This window comes from Ambystoma mexicanum, chromosome 7q, assembly GCF_040938575.1.
Source record: "Ambystoma mexicanum isolate Mex_15411 chromosome 7q, UKY_AmexF1_1, whole genome shotgun sequence".
Classification (NCBI taxonomy): Eukaryota; Metazoa; Chordata; class Amphibia; order Caudata; family Ambystomatidae; genus Ambystoma; species Ambystoma mexicanum.
In genome coordinates, this window is record NC_090941.1 from 845120681 (window position 1) to 845143122 (window position 22442).

At 51.7% G+C, this 22442-nt stretch overlaps 1 protein-coding gene across 2 annotated transcripts in view; it reads left to right on the forward strand.

Annotated features, from left to right (window-relative positions):
* MRE11 (MRE11 homolog, double strand break repair nuclease) overlaps positions 1 to 22442 on the forward strand; it is a 1502633-nt gene that overhangs the window by 1008001 nt on the left and 472190 nt on the right. For both annotated transcript variants that reach the window (XM_069639266.1, XM_069639267.1), the window contains exon 15: positions 20973 to 21201. In XM_069639266.1, the coding sequence (XP_069495367.1) occupies positions 20973 to 21201 (229 nt within the window). The remainder of the gene's footprint in view (positions 1 to 20972; positions 21202 to 22442) is intronic.

Consider the following 22442-nt stretch of genomic DNA (forward strand, 5'->3'; position numbering starts at 1 on the left):
AAAGACCTTAGACCAAATCTCAAAGCCTCCAAACAGGTGGGGATTTGGGAACAAGCGCTTTTTTCGCGGCCAACGCCAACAGCAGCAACAGCATTACACTGCGGGCAACTGGCCCTCTAATCAGGGTACCAGTAACCAGTATAACCAAAGAGGACAACGCCGTGGCAAGGGCAGAGGCCGGGGCTCCAGCCCCAGAGGCACCCTGGCAAATAACACCAAATGACCCGAAGGTTCGGGTCCCCTCCCATGCGTCTCCGGTTGGGGGCCGGATAACATCGTTCCTTTCAGAATGGGAGGGCATAACATCAGACCGGTGGGTATTGACAACCGTAGCCCACGTGTACTGTATAGAGTTCAATCGGTCCCCCACCTACAGACCTCCAAGGGGACGACGCCTGTCACCAGAACACCTCGTCATCCTCCTGCAAGAAGTAGAACAGCTGCTACAGAAAGGAGCAATAGAGGTCGTGCCCCTATATCAGGTAAGGGAAGGAAGGTATTTATTCAGTGTACTTCCTTGTACCTAAAAAGGACCTAACCATGCGCCCTGTACTAGATCTGCGCCCAGCGAACAAATTTGTAAAACCACAAAAATTTCATATGGTAACATTACATACGCTATCTCAGGGGGACTACATGACAACACTAGACATGAAAGATGCATACTTTCATATATTGATGTTGCCAGTGCACAGAAAATACCTCAGGTTCATGATAGAGAGCAAACACTACCAGTTCAGAGTGCTTCCCTTCGGCATAGCATCTGCACCAAGGGTATTCACGAAGGTAGTGGCAGTGGCAGCGGCCCACCTGCGCAGGTTGTCCATACCGGTATACCCTTACCTCGACGATTGGCTCATAACAGGGGAGTCCAACGAGACATGCTTCTCAAACACCCAGAAGACAGTAGACCTTTTGTTCCAACTGGGCTTCTCCATCAACGAGAAAAAGTCCAGCTTAGACCCCAGCCAAATCAAACAATTCCTAGGGGCTCTAATTCGAACAAGGGACAGCCTCGTCTTCCCCTCCAACGAGAGGGTCCAAAATATGCTGTTTCAGATCCCTCAATATGTGGCCGGTCGAGAGGTGACAGTACGCAAAGCAATACGCTTGCTAGGAATGATGGCGTCATGTATTTATTTGGTACCTCAGGCGCGCCTGCGCATGCTCGAAATGCAAGAGTGGCTCAACAGCCAGTGGTGTCAGGCCAGCGGACAATGGGACCATCTAGTGGTGGTCTCGCAGGCCTTGGTTCTCTCGCTACGGTGGTGGTCGAAGGAAAACCTGGTAATAGGGAAACCATTTGCCACCCCTGCAGTGGAAGCCACTCTAACCACAGACGTATCCCTCACAGGATGGGGGGCTCACCTATCCCATCAGACTGCTCACGGAGTCTGGACTCCGAGCGTAGCTTCCAAGCACATAAACGTATTAGAGCTACTTGCGGTGTTCAAGGCACTAAAAGCCTTCCAGACACACCTACAAGGGAAAACAGTGATGGTCCTCACGGACAGCACCACAGCCATGTACTACCTCAACAAGCAAGGGGGCACTCACTCTCCAGGACTGTCCAAGCTGTCCCAGAACATCTGGAAGTGGGCTCTCAGACACAACATGTTCCTATTGTCACAACATGTACCAGGGGAACTCAATCTGCTAGCAGACGAACTCAGCAGAGACTTCCCGCTGCCCTCAGAGTACGAATGACGGTTACACGAAGACATCGTCTTCGACGTCTTCAACCAATGGGGCTTCCCAGAAATAGACCTGTTCGCAACTCTGGAGAACTCACAATGCTTAGATTACGCCTCCAGATACCCACAGAACCGCTCCAAGGGGAACGGTCTCTGGATACCATGGTCAGGGAAATTTGTTTACGCTTTTCCCCCCCGACTCCTCTGCTGAACAAGATAGTGCACAGGATGCACCAGGAACCAGTCACCATGATACTGATAGCCCCGATGTGGGCCCGCCAACCATGGTTTGCGCACCTGATGGCGATGTCCCTGTCCCCACCAGTGAAACTGCCCTGCCCATACAACTTGCTGTCACAGGACAAGGGCAAGACACTACACCCATGCCCACAGAACATGAACTTAGCAGCCTGGCTCCTGAGGTCATAGAATTTGGCCATTTACAACTCCCTTAGAGATGCATGGACATTCTCAAAGAAGCTAGAAAACCCAACACTCGCCACTGCTATTCTAGCAAGTGGAAGAAATTTGTCATCTGGTGTAGAGGTAAGAGCATCGACCCAGTCCACTGCTCTCCCACACTAATTGTCCTTTACCTGACCCATTTAATGGACTCAGGTCTAGTGTTTAATTCTATTAAAGTCCATCTAGCGGCACTTTCTGCATACACCACCTCTCAACTTAAGGTGTCATGGCGGAAAGTCCCAGTTATCAAAGCCTTCATGGAGGGGGTAAAGAGAATACACCCTCCGATAGCAAACCCAGCTGCCGGCTGGGACCTTAATGTGGTACTTACCAGGCTCATGGGCTCACCCTTTGAACCCATGCACAAGTCAACTCTTCAGGACCTCACCCTTAAGACTGCTTTCCTAAAGCTATCACCTCCATTAGGAGAGTAAGTGAACTACAGGCTCTTTCTATTCTAGACCCATTCGTAACAGTTCACAAAGATAAGGTGGTTCTACGCACACACCCAAGGTTTGCACCGAAATTCATATCGAAATTCCATGTCAACCAGTCAATAGAACTACCAACGTTCTTTCAAAACCCTTCCAATTTGGGAGAAAAGAGCCTGCATACACTAGATGTGCGCAGAGCTGTCATGTTTTATATGGAAAGAACTAGGCCACTGAGAAAGACTAATCAGTTCTTTGTCTCGGTGGCAGCAGGAAGAGAAGGGGATGCAGTCTCAAAGTCCACTATATCTAGATGGATTGTTCAATGCATCACTCTCTGTTACACTCTTGCTAAGAGAGAGCTACCCTTCAAGCCAAGAGCACATTCTACTTGAGGCACCGGGGCATCCATAGCATTCATTGCAAACGTTCCCCTTGAGTCCATTTGCAAAGCGGCAACCTGGAGTTCTGTACACACCTTTACAAAACACTACTGTCTAGATGCTCACTCTAGATCTGATTCCCAGGTGGGACAAGCAGTATTAAGACATATTTTCTCTACTGTTCCTTCTCACAACCCAACTCCAGGTACTGCTCGCTAGTCTATGCACAGCATGTGATTCTAAGCAGATTAACAAACATCAGAAGACAATGCATTACTTACCGTAAAAGCATTTCTGATGGTTGTATCTGCTTAAATTCACATGCGTCCACCCTTCCTCCCCGCTCGGATGGAAGGAACATAGACATTTTTCTACATCTCTCTCTCTTTTCTGTACTCACTCACGTATAGAAGGCTCCCTCAGGGCAGAAAAAATACAAACGGAGGGACCTCGATGCGTGAGGGTTTGTGGGTACACTGCACGTCACTATAGGAATGGTGTTACAGACACGCCATGTCGAGGTCCCCTTTTCGACTACGAAAAACAAAATGCAATACTCCGCAGTGACCACTGGATATCGGACTATGCACAGCATGTGAATCTAAGCAGATACAACCATCAGAAATGCTTTTACGGCAAGTAATGCATTGTCTTATTGGCCCCAATGTCATGTCCAGTCCGTAGAGGCGTCAGCAAGAGCCGATTCAGAGCAGTGCTGTGCCCCCGGGCATCGGAAATGTTTTCCAAAGAGCAGCTGCGCAGGGAGATGGATGTAAAAGATGAGGAATCCGTGGGAAGAACTCCCATCAGAAAGAACATTATTGAGAGTAAGTAATTTGTTGGGGGGCGCTGTTGCGCAGCAGACCAAGATGGCCGCTGCCTGAGGAGCTCCTGTAACGGCTGAATTTAAAATCCTTTCACTATCCTGGTTTCTCCTCCCCTGAGCCCCTGACAGATGCTGATGGGATTCAGCACAACAACTGGCACCCCCGGATGATCCTGCGAGCCCAACTGCTGCAGTGTGAGGCGCAATAACCAAGAGGGCCTGGCGGCTGGATCAAAGAGAGTGGGGGAGGAGCGACTCTTGGTGCGGGAAGTGGCCAGCGTGCCAGTGCCTGTGGCGGCGTTCCCGCCTACCCAACTGCAGAGATCCAAGCCACTCGAGACAAAGGCGTCGGACCAAACAGACTTGTGGCCAGGCGTATCTGCCAGGGCTGGCTGTGGTGACAGGCGGGATGTGCCGGCCTGCGTGGCGCCTGCAACTCTGCTGCGGTGGGTGAGGGCACGGAGCCCTGTGGCTCCCCGTGCTCGGCCAGGCCGTCGCTCACCACGGGGGTGAGCGGTCCTCAGCCGTCGGGCCTGTGTAGCCGTGTGCGCTGAGCTGCGGCTGGAGCAGGTCTCCCGTTGCTCCGGCCCGGATCCCATGAGTTGTGGATGCTGGTGAGTTCGGCTCTCCGGCCGACCCCGGTGCTGGGGTGGTGCTTCTTCCTGGAGACTGTCCTGACGTGGGGAGGTGTGGCGGACCCCAGGCTGCAAGTAGTCTGGCCCGCCCTGTGGCTGGGGACGGCGGGCTGAGGGGGAGCCTGGTGGCGCGGCGTGCCCGGCTTGCCTAGAGTGGCGCACACTCTAACGTTTGGTGTGCCCGTGGGAACTGTGGCTGCCCCTGTCGACTGGGTTCGCATCCAGGCTGGGGGTGACCTAGCTTTCATGCGAGGCTAAGAACTTGTGCAACTCTGAAGCTGACACCAAGGCATTGTGTACCGACCAATGTGCCTTTTGATCCTCGCTGTGACAGCGTAGGGGTAGAAACTGTGCTGCACTGGTTATGCAAGCAGTGTCTATTATCTGTTGTAAGGTTGTAGTGGTGCTCTTGAGTATGCCTCATAGACTTTCTTGTCGATCTTGATCTTGAGTGAGTGTGCTTCCTGCTAATCTGCTCGCCTGAAACCAGATCCACATCGATACTCAACTGCAGCTCCTGCTTTCTACACCTTGTCTGATGAGGTGAGCCCCTGCTGCCTATTTCATTAGACTGCCAATCCTCTGGAGTAACTAAGAGGGCGGCTGGGGGTGAGACTTGCTCTGGACTGGTTGGGGGACTGAGCATCAGCTGGCATCCTTTGGGCTGGAGTACCCGGCTTGGTTCCCCCCGCTGTCGGCCCTATGGGAAATCAGAAGAGACAGGCAAGGATGGAGCAGTTTGCCCGTTCGGAGCAGGGCCAGTCCCAGGCTGTGCCCTTGCAGGCACCGGTTACGGAACAGGTGGTCATTGCGGCTTTAAACCAGACGCTGCTAGCGCTGAAGGGAAGTACAGACACACTTGGGGTCAAAATAGTTGCTCTCACTTATAAAGTGGATGTCTCGGCAGTGCAGATAGAAAAACTTTGCGGGTGCATGGAAGAAGCCGAGCAGAGGATTGGAACCACAGAAGACAATGTCACCTCATTGCAGCGCAAGGTATCAGCCCTCCAGCAGCTAGTCAAGAAAATAGTCGCGAAGAATGAGGATCTGGAGGGTTGCTCAAGGAGGTACAATGTAAGGATCATGGGGGTGCCGGATGTCATGATGCCTACCTCCAAGGAGCCAGGTCCGACCCAGCAACCCCAGAGGCAGGCATCATTTCCCCCAGGTAAGAGCCAGCGGGCCCAAGCTGGGGCCCTTTGGACACAGTCCTGGCGCCTTAGGCGCCAGGCTCATGTTGGACCCCTGTCCTGGCGCCTTAGGCGCCAGGCTTATAAAGCTAGACATGTGTTCAAGTGTTTTAATGTGCACTTACCTGATGCAGACCATGCTGCTACATCCAGGCCCTCTTGAGGCCTGAATGGAACTACTTTACCTGTGGGACTACTTTCCACCTGGGTGTGATCGGGGAAGGATACATGCCTGGAACTTCTTCCAAAGCTATTTAAACCACGCCCGATCAGCAACTCAAGATTCGCGTTGTTCTGCTCCTCGCAGCTGGACGCTCACCGTGTCAGCTCCTGCATCTGGACTTAAGCCACGCCTGTCAGCATCCTGGGTTGCCTGCAAAGGGAGATAAGAGAGAATTGGGGAGAAAGAAGACCTTACCTGCTAAAGCTGCACCACGGGGACATCACACCGACGATCCTGAAAGGGAAGACATCATTTTAAAAGCATTTTGCTTCGATCGCTGCAGCGCTGCATTTCTCCAGCATGGGGTCTGGCATGGATTCACATGCTCATGAATATTCCCCGTCGTCAGGCTGGGAATCCTCGGTAAAGAAAAAACCAGTATCAGTTTCGTTTCTGATCTGTCTTTCGTAGTAACAACCAATCACTGGTCTCTGCGTCATACTGACCACAGCCAATGACTGCCCTCTACCTAAGCACCGCCTCTGGCAGCCATCTTCAGATTTTTACCGCACGTTCATGTGTTGGGATCCTCGTGCTATTGCTCTCGAGCGGTAGTGCTATTTTTTTCACGTTTTTTCTCAAAAACTTCGTTTTTTCGGTCAAAAGAGCCTCAAGCTCCACCGACTCTCCATCCGATCAACGGGGACCCGTGTCGGATTCGTCTACGCCCCTCAAGGGTGAAGATTTCGTCGAGCTACGCTTTTGGAGGACTCCAGAAGTTTCTCAGGCCCGGTCATGGCCCAGGAGAAGGGACGCTCGACGCCCGGAAAGCTGTTCAGGGTCTGCCCTGCATGCCAGCTGCAAAACGTCTTCAAGGAGGACGAACACTCTTTTTGTCTTTACTGCCTACATGAGGACAAGACGCACATGGAGAAGGACTGTGCGTTTTGCGGCAACATGTCGGAGCGGACCATGAAGGACCGCCATCAACGTCTCGCCAACTGGCTGGAAGGGAAGAGCCCGTCCGGCGAGAAGAAGAGGAAGAAATCCGAGCGGTCTTCTAAGACCTTTGAGGACGCCCCGGCGACGGGGGTCCAACATAAGGCCAAGCACCGCGAGTCCGCTGGCACCGGGAGCGCCGAACGGTCGGGCTCTACGGGCGCCAGGCTGGGCGCACCCTCCCCGGCACCATCAACCACGAGCCAACACTCTGGGTCGGGTAAGAGGAAGGCCGAGCACCCGGCGAGGCTCCTGGAGAGCCCCCGGTCGAGCTCGAAGGCGGAGGGGGAGCGAGGCAGTGTCCCCCCCCTCAAGGATAAGGCGGGGAGCGCACCTAAGGTGGGGAAGGCCTTAATCCATCCGGCCAAGCCCTCTATCGAAACTGTCGCGGCGGCCCTGGCTCAGCCTGTGGAGGCTACACCAGTGGTGGCGACCTCGGGGCTCAGAGTCTCCCTGCCACCTCGGAGGGAGTCCTCTTTTGTGCCCATCGATAGGACCCCCGTGAAATCCCCCGTGGGGAAGAAAAAGGGGGGCAGGGCGTCGTCGTAGATTCGGCCTCAACCTCGGAGGAGGAGCTGGTCGAGGTCTTAAGCCACGGCCTCGGCGTGGAAGAAGACCAGCCCGTCGGGATGGATCCCGACGCAGGTGACGACGACATCGTCGAGGGTACCGACGGGGCCCCTGATCGCCCGTCGGATTCCCCTCTGCCAGTGCCGCGAGACAACTCGGCGGCCATTTTGTTGGCTATACAGTCCTTATGCTCAGAGATAAGGACGAGACTACCGTTGCCGACGGAACCTCTCCCGTCGGGGGACCCAGAACTGGGACCTTCTGGGGTTCCCCCTACCAAGAAAAGAAGGATCCACCCTCCTTTTCAGCCGTCGCGCCCCTTCCAGCCCTCCTCCCCGTCCACCCAAGGGGATCATACGGGGACTGACACGGCAGCGACGGGTACGGACGACGAGGTATACGACGAGGATGTACCGTTGTCGCCTCCCACCAGGGCTTCTCCGCCCGACGAGATTGGATCGTTCCACTCCATGATCACCAGGGCATCCGAGCTTTTCCAACTCTGCCCTGAGGAGAAGAAGAAGGAAGGTTTCCTTTATCAGCGGCGCGAGGCCAAGAGGAAGACGGTCCTCGCAGTGCCTCTATTGGACGACATTTGGGATGAGGGCCTCACCCTCCTCAAGAACCCTTCCACGACGCCAGCTAGAAGAGACCGGTACGAGAAAAAGTACCGGGTCCCGGACACGGCCCCCCTGTGCCTCCGGGCGCAGCCTACCCCGGACTCCGTCGTCTCCGCGGCGGCCAGGAAAAAAGCGGGGGGCGGTGCGGCCTCCACATCGACTTCCCCACCGGACGGCGAGGGAAAGAAATTGGACGCTATGGGACGCAGAGTCATCTCGTCTGCAGCGACGACGATTAAAGCGGCCAACGCCTTGGCTATCGTGGCCCGCTACGACAGGGAGCTCTGGTACAAACTGGCTCCCCTGCTGGACTTCTTGCCGGACGACAAGAGGGCAGAGGCCCTGGAGATCCTGCAGGAAAGTGAGGTGGCTTCGGACCACGCCTTTACCGTTGCAACGGACATCGCCGACACTGGGTTCCGCCAGTTGGGCAACGGCGTTTGCCTTAGGCGGCGTGGATGGCTCAAGGCTACGGACTTCCGTCAAGACGTTCAGACCACAGTCCTGGACATGCCCTTCGATGGGAACAACCTGTTTGGGAAAACAGTGGACGATTCCCTTCAGGCCATTAAAGCGGACACCGAGACGGCCCGGGCCCTTGGAGTTCTGCAACAACGACGGACGCCCTTTCGGAGCAGCGGAGGCAAGGGCGCCTCCAAAGGTTCCGGCGGCGGTTTCTCCACCTACCGTCAAGCGGCCCGCTCGACGTCTCAGGAGGCCTACAGAGGACGAGGCAAGTCTGGCGGACCCCGCCGTCGTCGCCAAGGAGGTCAAGGCGGCAAAGCCTCGTCGAAGCAGGATTGAACCGGCCGTGGGGTCGGGCCCCCACCGAAGCACCCCGGTGGGAGGCCGGCTGGCGAGCTTCGTCAGCGTGTGGGAGTCCATCTCCACCGACCGTTGGGTGCTGGACGCCATGGCCCGGGGCCACGCGCTCGAGTTTCAAAGAAGGTGTCCGCGCGTCCCCCCCGTGGCCAGGAAAGAACTTCACGTCCCTCAACTTCTCCTGGAGGTAAAGGCGATGCTCAGGAAGGGCGCCATCAAACTCGTCCCAAAGAGGCTTCGGGGCTCCGGAGTTTACTCGAGATACTTCCTCGTGAAGAAGAAGACGGGGGGATGGCGCCCCATCCTGGACCTGCGACGTCTGAACAAGTTCATCAAGGCGCAAAAGCTCTGGATGGTCACCCTCCAGCACGTCCTGGGTCAGCTGGAGGAAGGAGACTTCCTGTCGTCGTTGGATTTGGAGGATGCCTACTTCCATATTCCCATCCTAAAGGGGCACCGAAAATTCCTCAGGTTTGTGGTCCAAGGGCGTCATTACCAGTTCAAAGCCCTCCCCTTCGGACTACGGTCGGCACCCAGGGTATTCACCAAGTGCCTCGCACCGGTGGCGGCGCAGCTGCGCCGCGAAGGGATCCACGTCTACCCCTACCTGCACGACTGGCTCATCCGAGCCAAGACGAGGGAGCTCGTCATGGTTCACACGGCAAGGACCGTCCAACTTCTCACGGACTTGGGATTCTCCGTGAACTACGCCAAATCCCACCTGGTACCCGCGCAAGACGCTCTGTTTCTGGGAGCGAGGCTCAACACAGTGTCCCTTCTGGCCTCCCCGTCGGAGGAGAGGACCAGGACCATCCTGGGCAAGGTGCAGCAGATGTTGGTGGCCGACGCGGCCAAGGTGAGGTCCATCAAGTCCCTCCTCGGAATGATGTCTTCCTGCATCTACCTCATTCCCATGTGCAGGCTCCGGATGCGCCCGTTGCAGGAGTTCCTGGACGCGCGCTGGATCCAAACAACGGGCAGCTTCGAGGAAAGGATCACACTCGACGAGAGTTTCCGACGAGCGATCCGGTGGTGGGGCACCCGCGCGCATCTGACGGCGGGCATGGACTTCCAGACCCCAGCCCACCAGGAGACAGTGACCACGGATGCCTCCCTGGAAGGGTGGGGAGCGCACACCGAAAATCTGCACGCAAGAGGCCTTTGGCTCCCGACGGAGAAATCCCTACATATCAACGTCCTGGAGCTCCGTGCAGTGTTTTGGGCCCTCAGGTCCTTCCTTCCGTCCCTCAAGGGCAAGGTGGTGAGGATCTTCACCGACGACACCACCACCATGTTTTACATCAGGAAACAGGGCGGAACCAGGTCCCCAGCACTGTCCAAGGAGGCGCAGGACCTGTGGCATTGGGCAGTCGCCCAAGGGATGTTTCTGGTGCCGTTTCATCTGGCAGGGATAAAAAACACCATTGCCGACTCACTCAGTAGGGAGCTGCGCTCGTGCCACGAGTGGGAACTACGGCAGGATCTAGTGGATCGCCTCTTCCGACGGTGGGGCACACCCCAGATCGACCTGTTCGCGACGGCGACGAACTCCAAGTGCCGGAGGTTCGCCAGCAGGTTTCCCCAGGCGAGAAGCATGGGCGATGCTTTCTCGTTCCCCTGGGAGGGCCTGTTCCTCTACGCGTTCCCTCCTTTGCCACTGCTAATCCGGCTCGTCAACCAGCTCAAGAGGTCACGGTGCAGGATGATCCTCGTCGCACCTGCGTGGCCGAGGCAGATATGGTTCCCGGACCTTCTGGACTTGTCAGCGTCCCCGCCAATCAAGCTGCCGGTGGACGCGGATCTGCTCTCCAGGGAAGGAGGCGCCATCCTCCACCACGACCCGAAATCGCTGAACTTGCAGGCCTGGCTCCTGCAGCGCTAGAGTTTGGAGGATACGACATACCGGCCGACTGCAGAGAGGTTCTTGCAAAGGCCAGGGCGTCCTCGACTCTTAAATGCTACGGACACAAATGGAAGAGGTTTTCTGTCTGGTGCCACGCACAGAAGATTAACCCTCTAGGGATTACGGCTCCCCAGGTACTGCCGTACCTGCTGACGCTGGCCAAAGCTGGACTGGCACACGCGTCCATCAAGATTCATCTTGCTGCTATCTCCCGATACACCAGAACCACGGGCCGGTCGTCCCTGTGGTCTCATTGTCTGGTGAAAGAGTTCATGAAGGGACTGTTCAGATCGTTCCCGCCGGTGAAGGCGCCGGCCCCGGCGTGGGAGCTCAACATGGTGCTGACCAAGCTCATGGGACCTCCGTTCGAGCCTCTGCACTCGGCCCCGTTGAAGTTTCTGTCGTGGAAAACGACGTATCTTGTGGCCATCACCTCCGCACGACGAGTGGGAGAGATCCAGGCCCTTTCCTGCAAGGCCCCGTACTTGACTTTTCACAACACGAGGGTAGTGCTCAGGACGCACCCCTCCTTCATGCCCAAGGTACCGTCGGACTTCCATCTCAACGAACCTTTGGTGTTGCCTGTGTTCTTCCCGTCGCCTTCGTCGCCGGCTGAGAGGACTTTGCACTCGCTGGATGTGGCTAGAGCGCTGAAGTTCTACGTGGACCGCACGAAGTGTTTTCGGAAGAGGTCACAACTCTTTGTGAACTTTGGACCTGTCAATCAGGGGAAGGCTCTCTCGAAGGCTTCCATTTCCAGATGGCTCTCCGGCTGTATCATGTACTGTCATCGGTTGGCAAACCGACCGCTGCCTGGCCGTCCGAGAGCCCATTCCACCAGAGCGATCGCAGCTACCACGGCGTTCCTTTCTGGTGTGCCCCTGCTGGACATATGCAGGGCTGCTACGTGGAGGTCGACGCACACCTTCACGAAATTCTACTGCGTCGATCGGGATTCCAGGAAGGAGTCCAGGGTCGGCCAAGCAGTGCTGCGCAACCTGTTCGCCTGAGGTGAGCCTGGTGAGGAGGTAAGATGCTTAATGTTGAGTTTGATGTAATGCTTAATGTTGAGCCTTTGCCACCTCCCGTGGTTGTGCATGTGTGTACTGCTATGTATTCTTTATTCATGAGCATGTGAATCCATGCCAGACCCCATGCTGGAGAAGGAAGAAGTTACTTACCTGTAACTGTTGTTCTCCAGCATGGGTCTGGCATGGATTCACATGCGAACCCTCCCGCCTACCCCTCTGCGGCTCTTCACTTGGTCATACTGCCACTTCACGTGCTTCCAAATCTGAAGATGGCTGCCAGAGGCGGTGCTTAGGTAGAGGGCAGTCATTGGCTGTGGTCAGTATGACGCAGAGACCAGTGATTGGTTGTTACTACGAAAGACAGATCAGAAACGAAACTGATACTGGTTTTTCCTTTACCGAGGATTCCCAGCCTGACGACAGGGAATATTCATGAGCATGTGAATCCATGCCAGACCCATGCTGGAGAACAACAGTTACAGGTAAGTAACTTGTTCCTTCACTCACCTTTCCTGGGCGCCTCCATCTTCAGCAGCGATCATCCGGATCCGCACCCACTTCCCAGAGCCTAGAGAGAAAAGACAAGAAAACAAGGTGAGAGAAGGAAGGGAAATGGGAAAAGCTCAGTTTCCTTCTAAGACTTACCTGTTGGGTCATTCCCATTTCATTTCGGGTCCTGCCGCTTCCTGGCATTCCGGACCCCGGCCCCAATGGGGAAAAAAGACAAAGACATTGAATGAGCGAATGCAAAGACATTACCTGAACGCTCATCCAGAACTTACACTTCGGGTCGGCGCCATATCTCCGGCATTCCGAACCCCGGCCTCTAAGGGGAAAAAGACATAAGCATTAGCGCTTGCTGCAATAAGACAATGAACATCATTATTAAGCTTGAACTTTTGAACTTGCAACAGAACTCTTACAGCGCCTCACCTGAATAGTCAAGCTTATTTTGAACTCCCATCAAACCTCAATCCAGTGAAGTAACTGGGTTTCAACGCGCCCCTGCATCAGAAGCAGGATGGAGAACTCATCCTTCCAGACCCTAAGGTGAGACTTCACGGGAATCGTGGAAGGGTATCGAGGAGGGTTGGAAGGGAGTGGGAGGCTTGAGCATTATTCCGTCAGTAGGTAATACTCCCTTTTCACGCACAGGGGAATATTCCTGCGAGCCAGAAAAGCCAGAGTAGAGGGGCCCTTCCTGTCCATCATCAGAGTCCTGCGCTTCACCATTGAAGAAGCATCAGCACTCGAAGCCAGACCTGCTCCTCCGTGGGAATCAGGTGAGCGTGACACCGGAGTCGACCAACATAGACAATATGGAAAAGTTTGTTGAGCAGCTGTTGGTAGATGTGCTGGATAGCCCGCCTCTCTCTAGCATGTACATGGTGGAGCGGGTACACCGCTCATTGGCGCCTAGACCACCACCACCGGGCGCTCCGGAACGCCCTATCATTGCGAGGATTTTTTGTTATTGGGACAGAGACGCCATACTGCGAGTAGCCAGGGAGAAGAAAGAATTAAAATGGGAGGACCACACTATACGACTGTTTCCTGACTTTAGCCCGGCTGTCCAAGACCAAAGGAAGACCTTCCAAACGCCTAAGAACATTCTCCGGAGTAAGGGAGCAAAATACTCCACGATGTACCCGGCCAAGCTTTGAGTGCAGCATAAAGGGGTAGCGGTTTTCTTTGCGGCTCCAGTTGCGGTGGAGCAATTCTCCAGGAATGTACCAGCACCGGGGGGTTCTCCCCGGCATCCCTCCTGAGCCGGCGCTGATATCCTTTGAAGAGGAGTGTTGGAACCTTGGGGCAATGTTACTACATTTTGATGCAAGGGGTGTGGGGAGTGAGGGGGTGGGAGGAGTTTACTGAGTCAGCCATGGCCATATGGAGTGCTAGAGCTGCCCTCACAGGCCCCGGTTGCCGCAGGTTCTGCGTAATTGTTTAGTTGAGGTTAAAGTTTTCCTACTATGGTTGGATTGGGGGTAGAATTGTTGGGGGAGGGCAGGGAGCCGGTAGGTTATGGTTGCTGGCGTGGGGGGGGAGTGGGAGTGGGGGGAAGAATGGGAGGGGAAATGTTCACAGCTATTTGGGAATGGCATTGATGGGGTTAATATATCATCTTGCGCAAGCTCTGGCACAAGTTCTAAATTTAGCAGGTCCTGGTCCCTTAATACCATGCATAATGTAGATAGTGGGATGACGGCATTCTTTACTCTAAGGTCGCACTGGGGTTGAGTGATGGGCAGAGTAGGCAGCTTACAATAATGACGTGGAATGTGAGAGGATTCACGAACAAAAAGAAATCTCGCCTCATAGCTAACTTCAGTAGGAATCATAAGGTCAACGTGCTCTGTCTGCAAGAAACACACTTGGCTAACGATGCGCAACTTCCTAAGCTAACGGGCTGGGGCATAAACAGGTATTGCTCATCCTTTTCTTCACAATCTAGAGGGGTGGCGATATACATACACGGGTCCCTTCAGTTTCGACTACATGAACAAATTAAGGATGAAGAGGGCCGTTATATACTTCTGGCGGGAGAAATAAGCAGTACGAAAAATGTTATTATAAATATGCCCCAATGCAGACAGCCCAGACTTCTTTCACCATTGTGCTAGGCACATTAATAAATTCCCAGCCTATGAAATACTCTGGACGGGCGACTTCAATTTAGCCCTTACACTAGACTTGGATAGATCAGCTACACTACAGCAGGCACTTCGCAGGCAGCTAGGGTATGGTCCTCTGTTGCTGTGTACCATAACCTCCGTGAACTATGGAGTGAAGAGCACCCAACTGCTAGAGAGTACACTTTTTTCTCTGGGATTCATAGCAGCTCCTCCAGGATTGACTATATCATGGCTTCGATCGCCATCGCTAGGAGCGCTGTGGAAGCTAGGATACTTCCGCGCACCCTCTCCGATCACTCCCCTGTCCTTGTCCATATTAACAATATTGGGGGCTCCCCATCTCCGCCCCAGTGGCGTTTCAGGGCTGCATCTCGTGGTCTTTCATGCAGGCATAGAACAAGACATCCAAACATACTTCCAAGCCAACACTGGCTCAGGACCTAGCCAAAGTACAATATGGGAGGCATTTAAGGTGTATGTCAGGGGGTACTGTATATCAAGAGAGTAGGGGTTCTAAAGGCACTGCGGGGGTCCATGAGGAGATTGGAGGGCACTATTTGTGACTTAGAAACTAAACAGAGTGCCTCCGATGACCCAGCGATACAGGACGAACTGAGGGCACGTAGGGAGGAATACCAACAACTAGCCGCGAGTGAAAAAAAATATTTGGGAGATCCTATAATGACAATGAGGTATGGGGAGGGAGATCGCCCAAGCAGAACTCTGGCCTGGGCCATTAGAAGGGAGAGACAAATTGCTCCTATAGCCGAGATTATGGGTGCGAATGGTGAGGTTGTCAAAGATTTGCACGGGACAAATAAGGAGTTCTATAATTATTATGCGCAGTTATATGCTACGCGTTATGTAGGTGAGCGGGATAAACTGGTAGAATACCTTGATGAGGTAGCGCTGGGTTGGCTAGACAGTGAGCAGGGTGGAGCGCTAAATACCCCCATTACGGATGAGGAGGTCTGAGAAGCTATAAAATCGCTTCCCAATGGCAAGGCGCCTGGGTCAGATGGTATCACAGCCGAATTTTATAAGGCTTATATTGACATTGTAACTCCCCATCTGCTGGAAATGTATGAAGACGCCTTGTCTAGGGGTACACTTCCTGAGTCAACCAGATCGGCCTTGGTGACAGTGCTCCCCAAGCCAAGGAAAGGTCCCCGACAGCTAGCGTCGTACAGACCACTGTCCTTGATTAACGCTGACAATAAAATATTAGCCAAAATATTAACTAATCGTATATTACCATATATGCCAGCCCTGGTTCTTCCCGACCAGGCAGGCTTTATACCAGGTCGGTCCACCCAGTATAATTTAAGGCGATTATTTACCTTGATGCACAACTTCAACCCTGAGGTCCCCATAGCGCTGGTAGCACTTAACACCAAAAAGGCTTTTGACTCGGTTGAGTGGCCCTTTCTTTTTGAGGTGCTGCGGCGCTCCGGGTTTGGTCTTACCTATATTAGTTGGGTCAGGCTGCTTTATACTGCTCCACGCGCTGCTGTATATACAAGCGGGGTGACCTCTGAGTTTCTCTACCCTACTCGTGGTATGAGACAGGGGTGCCCATTCTCCCCAATTTTGTTTGCACTGGCCATGGAGCCCCAGGCTTGTCATGTTCGGGATCTGCACTCCCATCATGGTATTTGTGTGAATGCGCACCGAGCAATAATATCGCTTTATGCAGACAACATCCTTTTATATGTCAAAAATCCCAAGCAGAATTTAGCTTCCTTAACGCAGGAAGTGCTCAGGTTTGGGGAACTGTTTGGCCTTAACATCAGTTGGAACAAATCCGAGGTCCTCCCTCTGGCACCAGGCGTACTGCAGAACGATGTAGGCAATGACTTTTGATGGTGCCTGGGAGGGTTGCGGTATCTAGGCATCACGGTTACCACGGAAGTCAAGTCACTGTACAGGGATAACTATATTAAAGTGCTTGAGGGGCTAGAGCAGAAAGTGGAGTCGTGGATCTTCCTCCCCATCTCGCAGGCAGCACGATTGGCCCTGGGTAAAATGGTCATTCTACCCAAACTGCTGTATATTTTCAATAATGTTCCCATTTGGCCCACTGGCCCTTATTGGACCCATGTCAGGACAATGATGTCCAGATTAGTGTGGGCCGGTAAACAATCTTGCATCGCATACAACACTTTGACGCTAGCCTATGAGCAGGGCGGACTGGAGTTCCCGGACATGCATTGGTATTTCCGGGCAGCGGGCAGTATGTAGTGGGTTGGGGCCCCCCCGAGCTTGACTAAACTGCACGGCATGGCGGCGAAAGCGGTTTCCTATCCGAACAGCTTATTAGGAATGTTATGGGGGAATAGAGATGTTCCGAGGGGGGAGGTTCAGCCAGTAAACTTGACTTGTAAGGCCTGGGAGCGAGTGAGTCGACTGTCGGGTGCCACGCCCTGCTTTCATCCAGATTGGCCAATCTATAAAGTTATAGGCATACCACTTACGCACGTAAAAGTGTTCGAGGAGCACATTTTCGCAAACTAGAGGCGCAAGTACTGGGAGACATGATACAAGATGGGCGGTTTCTACAATGGGAGGAACTGCGAGATAGATGCGAACACAATGCAGTGACCCTCTTCTTGTATTATAGATTTAGAGGGGTATTAAAAGCTAGGTGGCCCGAATTTCCGAGGGCCCCAGTTCCCAATCTGGTACAACAACTCATTGTTAAACCCCCGATTTCCAGTAAATTAGTTTCCTCCATCTACAAGGGGATCCGGAGCGCAAGGGTTGCGGGGTACACAGCATACAGGAGTGCTTGGGCAGCCACCCTGGGATACGACTTGAGCGATGCACAATGGAAACTTATATGTAGCCAGACCTTGAAAATATTCCTGAATGCCAGATTTAGATTGACCCATTTTAAATTCTTGCACCGGGTCTACTATTCCCCATTGAAGTTGAGTAGAATGTATACCGACAGCTCCTCAGGGTGTAGGAGATGCGGTGGGGAACCGGCCAATTTTTTTCATGTAGCTTAGAGCTGCCCACACATTAGACTGTTCTGGAGTAAGATTGAGGAGGCAGTGAGTTCAATGCTACCTACGCCACTGGTATATACACCAGAGGTATGGCTGCTGGCCTTGATTGAGGGGGGTCCCGCACGGAACAAAAACTGCTAGGTATGTCAGCGGGGGTGGCCAGGCATCTGGTGGCCAGAAAATGGGGAAAGAGAAACCCCCCGACGTTCACTTCCTGGCTTGAGTACATGAACATGTGTGAGCTGAGGGAAACCCTGTATGCTACAACCATGCCGACTACAAGCCACCCTTTTGACTACTGGCCTCCATTCCGATTGTATCTGGCAGAAATAGATGCTGGGTCTACCCACTTAGGCACGAGGCTGGATGGACAATCGTGAACTACTGGAGATGGGGCTTGCAGCCCTTGGACTCATGAACTGAAGTGAAATAATGGGTTATTGGTTAACTGGCTACATTGACATCCTCTGTATCTATTATGTACACTTGTGATCAGACTGTGAGATATTACAAGACGAGACTGCTGAGAGGGTGGGGGTAGGAAGGGCGGGGGAGGAGGGACGGGGGCTGTTAAGTTGTGTGTTGGTTGTATATGAAAATCAGTAAAGTAAATAAAAAAGAGAGAGTAAGTAATTTGTTGTTCTCGCCTTATTCACAGCACTAAGGCGGATGTGCTGAGTCCTCTCCCGGGGGTCTCTCACAAGTGGGAGATGAATGGGGAGATGAATGGAGAGTTGTTCAGCAGATCTTCTCCATGTGTGGACTTCCAAAGATCGACCTGTTCCCTACCACTTTGCACAGGAAGTGCTCAATCTTCTGCTACACTAACATTTCTGAAGGGGGCTCCCTGGTTGATGCACTGGTGATTTTCTGGGAATTTGACCTGCTGTATGTGTGTTACCCGTTCCCACTGATTCCTCTGTGGTACTGAGAAAGTTGACACAGAGCGGAGCAACCACGATCTTGATTAATGGACGAGGAGGTCCTGGTGTGCACTCCTTGCCGGGAAGTATCTTCAGATGCAGGCTGGAGTGCTTCACCCCAATGTGAGGATGCTGCACTGTCATGCCTGGCACTTCAGCAGTTGAGGTACAGGTGTAGGGATCTCGATGAAGAAGTTCTTTGGGTGATGCTCTCTGCAAGGCAAATCCACCAAGTCCACATATGCTTGTTTTTGGCGTAAGTCAAACAATTGGTGCCAGGATAGAGACCTCAACTTGTTGTTGTGCTCCACTGGCGCAGTTCTTTAAATCCTGTTGTCTATCCAATAAGGCCTTAACAATAGCACTTTAAAAGCGACTCTTTTGTATTTTCAAAAGAAAACATGAGCTGGGGTAATATTTTGTTGTTCCTATGGTTTTCCATTTTAAGGGCTTTACAAATATGTATCCAATAATCGGCCCACAATTTGTATTGTCTCTCCTTGGGATCTTCATTTTGTCCCGACTTTTCTCATTGTGACTTCAGTCTGTTCATTCTGGTCCTTAGACGCTTCTTTTTTTTGTGGTTGCGTTTTTGGTAGCGCTTACTTCTGAACAAACCATTTCAAAGTTACAGGCCTTCTCCATCTCGCCTCCCTTTCACCAAATGCCAAGAAAATGTCACCCTTCAGGGTAGTGCTTCCTTTATTCTTAAGGTAGTTTCATAGTTTCACCATAAAAAGAATATCCATCTTCTGATGTATTTCCAAACTCTGCATTCATCTGAAATGGAAAAAAGATGACCTGGGCGAGATCAAAGAAGAGACTTTAAATTTTATGTTTCGAGAATTAACATATTTCGTCTGGATGATCATTTACTTGTTGATTTCTCAGGTTTAAAGAAGGGCAGAGCTAGCTTGAACCAGACCATCTCTAGATGGATAGCGCTCTGCATCCAAACTTGTTACGAGTTGACCCACAAGGATGTCACAGAAGGGCTCTGCACCTACTCCGCAAGGGACCAGGTGGCTACTTCTGCCTTACGGAGAGAGAGTTCAGTTCTGGACATTTGTCAGGTAGAAGCTTGGGCTTCTCTCCATTCCATCACCAAGCACTATTATATAACTCCTCAGGCCGGTTGAGGATACCTCTATGGGTAGTTTGGTTTTGCAAAATGCCCTACCATAGGAACATTCTCATCCTTCTCCCCCCTCCTTTGTCTTGGGCACCGCTTTCTGAGTCTTACAATGAAGAATCTGCGGGAGGAATGTATCCATTATATGAACAAATGACTTACCTACTTTAATGGATACAAAAATTCTTCTCACAGATTCCTCATCGCCCTCCTGCATAACACACTAAATTGTATTTGTATTTTATTGAATGTATATAGCCCTTTACTCCAAAGTGCTTTACATGAGAACAAATAAACATACAGCAAGCATAAGATGACAATTGAACCACAACCTGAAAACAGCATAAATAACTTACAATATTGCAGCGGTGAGGAGGGTGTGGGAGGGGGGGAAGTGTGCAAGGGAGTAGTAGGTGTTAGAGGAGGTAAGGATGGGGGGAAAGAGGGAATGCAGGAATGAGAGGGAAGAAGAGCAGAGAAGGTGAGACAAGAATCAAGCAGAGGGAGGAAGGGGATAGGTGGGATGGAGAGGGTAAGGAAGAGGAGGAGTAAGAGGTAAGGGTAAAGGGGAAGGGAGGAGGTAGGGAAGGTGGGGTGTTAGGGAGGTGAGTGGAAGAGGTAAGATTTTAGAGAAGAGCGAAAGGAAGGGTAGGAGGCAGAAGAGCGGATGTGAAGGGGGAGGCGGTTCCAGTGGAAAGGAGCAAGGAGTTGGAAGGAGCGGGAGGGGGCGCAGGTTGGAGGAGGAGGAGAGAGTAGGAAAAGATTAGCAGAGTGGAGAGGACGAGAAGGAGTGTAGAAGGAAAGAAGGGAGGAGAGGTAGGGGGAGCAAGATCATAGGGGGATTTGAAAACAAGACAGAGGAACTTGAGCTGGAAGTGAAAAGAGAGCCAACCTAGAGAGGTGAAGGGAGGAGGAGATGGAGTCAAGAGGTGAGAGAAGGCATGGGGAGCGGATGGCAGAGTGGTAGATGGATTTAAGAGGGGAGAGATGAGAGGATATTGGTCCTCAAATTGGAAATTTTGCAATTATCTCTTTCCAGGGTTAAAAGGCAAAAGTGTGAAAAATGTCACAGGCATCTTCAAGTATATGTACCAATAACATAACTTCTGGCACAAGATGGTACCAAGGAGTCTGATGAAGTCCTCCTTGGAGTCGCACAGCATAACCTGATGGCTCTAGAAAACCTGGAGTAGACTGCATCTCAGATCTGTTTTCATAAAATTAGGAATCTGTGGGAACACTCTTTTGTATCCATCAGAACGAACATTACTGAAGGAAAGTAATTTATTTTGTGTGAATTGTTTCAGATAAGGTAATCATCACAACAAAACAACCTCAGCTTTTCCTGATCCCATGGTTTACTCTGCAAATTGATTTTTCTTTTATGTGACCTGTTAGTATTCATTTTCTGAGGTTGCCTGCTGATTACTTAAGTGTTTGATATATCTCACACTAACTGGTACTTTGAAACGGTTTTCAATTCCTGTCTCAGTGCCGGGAGATTGTTTTCTTTTTTTAAGTGATGTGCTTTTTCATAGGCTATAAACCGTGCAAGAGCACACAGATCACAAGAGGATGGCTCCGGCTCGATCATCAGTGACGACGACATGATGGACATGGGAAAACAAGATGAAAATGCTGATGATTCAGATGATAACAATCTATCAATTTCAAACAGAGGTGGTGCTAGAGGGAGAGGAAGGGGTCGGGCAAGAGGAAGCCGAGGGCAAACCACAACAACAAGAGGAACATCTAGGCGAGGAAGAGGTATTTAGCCTTTTTTGCAGTAATTGGAATTGCAAATCAGTCGGCTTCATTTATGAAAAAACATAAAGGCTATGTTTCAACAATAGAAGTATACTCTTTAATGTGTGTTTTGGGATTCTGAATGCTACCTTTCCGTTCCATACTATTTCTCGCCATTTATCACTCATATCACTTTCATATGTTAATTTACAATTCACATATATAGCTATTGCCGCTGAGAGAGTTGGCATGCTTTCTTCGGTAACTTCAGAGAGGCAGAATGCATACTGTCACACAATGCGCATGAATCAACAAACTGGATTACACCAGTGTCAAATTTCTAACCTTTTTAATCTTCTGCTTCAACATTCTCAAACTTTCATACACATCAACAAAAGACAAAATGGAACTAGGGAGAGACTCCCAACCTATTGCCTTCTCCTACTCTACCTTAGGTCGACTGATGAAGGTCTTTCATCCTCCCTCTTGTTTTTTAAAAAGCAAAAACAAAGCAAATCCTTTCCAAAGCAGTTTTGTAAGTCGTCGTTTTTAGTTCAAGTGATTCTTAGAGATGCAAGTGTATTAAAATAGCGATAACTGTGTCTCTGCTCCAGCGGTATTAAGGCAAGCACAGATCAATCTTTACCCCCAAGGCTTGGACAATTGCACAAAATAGAAGTATCAAAACTGATTTCTCGCCACTGTTATATCAAGTCAAAAAAGGTTTGTTTTGGGATACTTCAGGCACAGATATGTAGAATGTCGTCCTTGCACCAGTCTCTTGTTTGTTTTATCTCTAAGATTCAGTGTATGCTGGACCCCCCTGCCAGGTTCGTAGATGTTGTTGCATCAGCATCATTAGTAGCAGCAGCTGGGCTTTTCCTTGAATTGGTTTGGAGAGCCTATCAGGCCTCCTGCCCCCAATGTCCACAGGAGTGCTTTTGAGAGTCCTTACTTCAGGTCCTTCTCTGTACCCTCTTGAGCTTATTCCTACCTGTCTTTTGAACCTCCCCTCCTGTAAGCCACTTCACATGTTTGTTCCTCTTTCAAGCATGGGCTCAACCCCGTCATATCAGGGCCTTGCCTCTACCCCCTGTCTTGGGTGATCCTTGCCCTCTTGTTTCTTCCTATTCTGACTAGACTCACTAGTGCTAGATGTTTCCGCTGTGTCTTGGCTTCTTTCAGCGGACTCTCTTCCGACTCTACCTTAACACCACCTGCCACCAACTGTTGTACCCTTTCTGGCACCAGCTGTTTCTGCC